This window comes from Arachis ipaensis, chromosome B10 (genome assembly GCF_000816755.2).
Source record: "Arachis ipaensis cultivar K30076 chromosome B10, Araip1.1, whole genome shotgun sequence".
Classification (NCBI taxonomy): domain Eukaryota; kingdom Viridiplantae; phylum Streptophyta; class Magnoliopsida; order Fabales; family Fabaceae; genus Arachis; species Arachis ipaensis.
The window spans coordinates 89170192-89174843 of NC_029794.2; the positions used below are offsets into that span (position 1 = coordinate 89170192).

At 49.8% G+C, this 4652-nt stretch overlaps 1 protein-coding gene across 1 annotated transcript; it reads left to right on the plus strand.

Moving 5' to 3' along the window:
* Positions 332–2944, plus strand: LOC107620749. Its single transcript, XM_016322875.1, has 3 exons — positions 332–776; positions 1356–1943; positions 2184–2944. Exons 1-3 carry the CDS (start codon positions 332–334, stop codon positions 2942–2944), a joined length of 1794 nt encoding a protein of 597 aa, XP_016178361.1.

Below are 4652 nucleotides of genomic sequence, written 5' to 3' on the forward strand. Positions count from 1 at the left end.
TTGACAATGCTGCAAAAGCTGCTCATTCATTTGAATTGGGCGGGCTTTTGTAGGAGAACTCCTCTACACGACCTGGCTAGCCAACGTCGTACTAGTGAAAAAATCTAATGGGAAATGGCGAATGTGCGTCGACTACACGGACCTCAACAAAGCCTGCCCGAAGGACGCCTTTCCCCTACCAAACATCGACGGATTAGTAGATGCCGCATCCGGCCACCGATACCTCAGCTTCATGGACGCATATTCCGACTACAACTAGATTCCGATGCACTGACCAGACGAAGAAAAAACAGCGTTCATCACCCCAGACGGGACATACTGCTACACAGTGATGCCCTTTGGCCTGAAAAACGCTGGAGCCACCTATCAAAGACTTGTCAACAAGATATTTCAAAACCTATCCAGAAGCAAACTAGAAGTCTACATAGACGACATGCTCGCTAAGACTGAATCAGACGAACAACTCACCCACGACCTCAAGGTCATAATGAACACCCTACGAAAGCACCAAATGCGACTCAACCCGGCAAAATGTGCCTTCGGGATGGAGGCAGGGAAGTTCCTCTGCTTTATGATCACGCAACGCGGAGTTGAAGCAAACCCGGAGAAATGTCGCGTCGTCCTCGAGATGACGAGCCCAAAAAACCTCAAAGACATCCAAAAGCTCACCGGCCGATTGACGGCGTTATCACGCTTTCTCGGGGCATCGGCTCAAAAAGCGATCCCTTTCTTCAAATTGATGAAAAAAGGAGCCCCTTTCAAATGGGAGACGGAATGTGAAGAAGCATTCTAACATTTCAAGAGAGTCCTAGCGGAACCACCAATCCTCACCAAACCCCAGACAGGGGAAACACTCTACCTGTACCTCTCCATAACGGAAGAGGCACTCGCAGCAGCACTCATCCGTGAAAACAAGAGAAAGGAACAAGAACCTATCTACTTCATAAGCAAAGTCTTGCAAGAAGCGGAAACTCGCTACTCGCGTCTAGAAAAATTAGCTTTCGCACTCCTCACGACTTCCCGGCGCCTGCGACAATACTTCCAGGCCCACCCCGTGACGGTCCGAACCGACCAGGCGGTCAAACAAGTACTACAAAAACCCGACCTAGCGGGAAGAATGCTAGCGTGGTCCATCGAGCTATCTCAATTCCAAATCAAGTTCGAACCTCGGTACGTGATCAAAGCACAGGCCATGGCCGAGTTTATCGCCGAGATGACCCCAGGAAACTCCACCCCCGAATAATGGAAACTGCATGTTGACGGCTCATCGAACGTCACCTCCGGAGGTGCCGGAGTCATTCTCGAGAGTCAGAATGGAGTCGTAATTGAACAATCAGTACGATACGAATTTCCAGTATCGAACAACCAAGCAGAATATGAAGCCCTCTTGGCAGGCCTAGCCCTAGCCCGGGAAGTCGGAGCAAAGGTCCTAGAGGTAAATACCGATTCACAGGTAGTCAGTTCCCAAATCAACGGAGACTACCAGACACGAGATCCCCTACTCCAACAATACCTCGCCAAGGTAAACAAACTGAAAGAAGGATTCGAGCATGTTACCATACAACACGTTCCTAGGAAACGAAACGCCAGGGCAGACCTACTCTCCAAACTAGCCAGTACTAAACCAGGACACGGTAACAAATCGCTAATTCAGGAAGTCGTTAAGTTGCCCTCCGTGTTAACGACAACCAACACTCATCTGACATTCTCGAACCAGGGATCTTGGACCTACCCTATCCTACAGTACCTCCTCGACGGAACACTGCCGCCGGACCCCAAAGAGGGAAAACGAATAAAAAGGGAAGCCGCCAAGTATACCGTTGTCGCAGGACAATTATACAAACGTGGATTCTCGCAACCCCTGCTCAAATGCGTCGAACCCGGGGACACGGAGTACATACTCTGCGAAATCCACGAAGATTGCTGCGGCCACCACGTTGGAGGTAAAACATTAGCCCAAAAAGTCATCAGGGCAGGCTACTTCTGGCCCACGGTTATCCGGGATTCCATACAAATAGTTAAAAACTGCGACAAATGCCAAAGGCACGCCAATATCCACCAAGCCGCCCTTCACCAGCTCAGCATCATATCGGCAGAACGGCCATTCGGCACCTAGGGGATCGACCTCGTCGGACCCTTCCCTACGGCACCCGGTCAACTCAGGTATCTCATCGTCGCCATAGACTACTACACCAAATGGATCGAAGCCGAACCCCTGGCCTCCATAACGGCAACCCAATGCCGAAAATTCCTCTGGCGACAGATCATCACCCGATTCGGGATCCCCGAGATCGTTATCTCGGACAACGGAACCCAATTTGCAGACAAAAAGTTTAGAGAGTTTTTAGAAGGGCTACTTGTATCTCACTGTTTCAGCTCGGTAGAACACCCCCAAACAAATAGACAGGTGGAATCCGCGAACAAAATAATCGTTAAAGGACTCAAGAAGTGGCTCGATGAAGCCAAAGGACTATGGGCTGACGAACTCGGATCGGTCCTATGGTCATATCGAACCACACCTCAAACGACCATGGGAGAAACACCTTTCCGATTAACATACGGTGTGGAGGCGGTCATCCCGGTAGAGATCGGAGACCCAAGCCCCAGAAAAACGGTCGGAGGTAACGATGAGGAAGCAGAACGAGACCTCATCGACAAAGAAAGAAGCATAGCTCATATCAAAGAGCTAGCCCTAAAACAAAGAATCAGCTTAAGATACAACCATAGCGTCGTCCGACGAGAATTTGCAACCGACGACCTCGTCCTACGACGAAACGATATCGGTCCCCCAACCCCAGGAGAAGGGAAACTCACTCCCAACTGGGAAGGACCATACAGAATCAAGGCTGTAATCGAAAAGGGAGCATATAAACTCAAACGGCTTAACGGCAATGAAGTCCCAAGGACATGGAACGCTGCCAACCTACGGCGATACTACACTTAAGCCGACCTGACTAGGTCACCCCTTTTTCTTTATTGTTTATTTTACAATTTTAAATTTCAGAATTCGCCTAAGTGACAATCCGGGTACTCTTTCTCGCCAAAGACGGAGGGTTTTAACGAGGCCCAACCATCAATAAAATTCCATTAAAAGCTATTTCTATCTTTCTAAATGTCCCAAATATGGAACAAAGACACGGCCAAGACTGGGGGACCGATCACCCCCAGGCCCAACACACGGATATCCACGATAAACCCGACCAAACGGCGGTCCGAGGGAACAAATAAAACACACAAACGGAATAGCTTAAAAATATACCAAAAAAGGCCCGAACGGCCAAAAAATACCATAAAACGGAATATACAAAGGAGGCCCGAACGGCCGAAAATATCATTAAACGATGTTCGATATTACGAAGTAGCAATTACACGGCCCATGGCCATCTAAAACATTCAAAAAACAGTTCCAAATGAAATTAAAAAAACAAAGATAGAAAGCTACTCGAGGTCGACAATATGGCCATCCCGAACAGTCTTGAAAGCCCCCATCATGGACACATCCACACCCGGAGCCAGCACTAAAGCCTGAGCCCTCATTGTCTCCTCAGTAGCCGCAATCGCACCTTTAGCATCAGCCAACAACTCTATTTTCTCCCTCTTCAAGGCAACAACCTCGGCCTTCAGAGCTTCCGACTCACCGAGGAGCACGGCAGCTTGAGAACCCGCATCAGAAGCCCGCTGCCGCTCCTCACCCAGTCGAAGAATCTCCGCCCCGGCTTCCTCAGAAGACTTCACTGCCTTCTCCCTCGCAGCCTCGGCAGCCTCAAGCTTCTCCTTCAACTTAACCACCTCAGCCTGAGAATGGCGGAGTTTCTTATCCAACAAACCGACCTGAGCCATCACGGGCTCAGCTTTCCGAATAACAACGGCAGACAGAAGGAGGGCACGGTACACCGACTTGGCCTGGAACGAAACATCGCAGCCATCAAAAAATGGCTCTGTACCAGGCATCAAGTGTTGATCAATGAACCCTGAGGCATCGAAACGTCGGTCCATTACACTAGGCACAACACCCTCTTCCTCGAAAGTCTCGCTGCTCGGCTCCTCAGGCCTCTTTCTCTTCCGAGAAGCCTCAGCAACCGTCACCACAATGACTTTGGGCGAGTTCGCAGGGCCAGGCGAAACCTGAGCATCGGCCCGCACACCCAAAGAAACCACCTCCTGAGAAACCGACTGAGAATCCACGACAGGATTGGAAACAGGGGTAGAAAGAGACGAAGACCCCTCCTCCCGACCCATCGCTGCCTTCAACCTTGCCAAGGAAGTCAGCCCACCATCCATCTCAACTGAAATAAACTAAAGAAAAATCAAGTTACAAAGTCAGAAAAACAAAACATAAAAAACCAAGAAAGGGACAAGACACACACCGATATACGTCCGACAAGCCTCGGGGTCACCCATGACATCTCGAGGATTCAACGGACGCTTGCCAAACAAATGCCACAAAATGCTGGAAACGTCCTTATCCTCCCGAGATAAACCGTCATAGGTGACCTTAGTCAAAACCGACGGGCCGGCACGGAAGTTCCAATACGTCGAAAACCGGCGTACGCCCTCTGGCGACAGCCAAAACGGATGATGCCCCTGGACGGGGCGCACCTTAAAGTACTCCCTTTTGAAACCATGAAAGGAATCCTCAAACAACCCAAAAA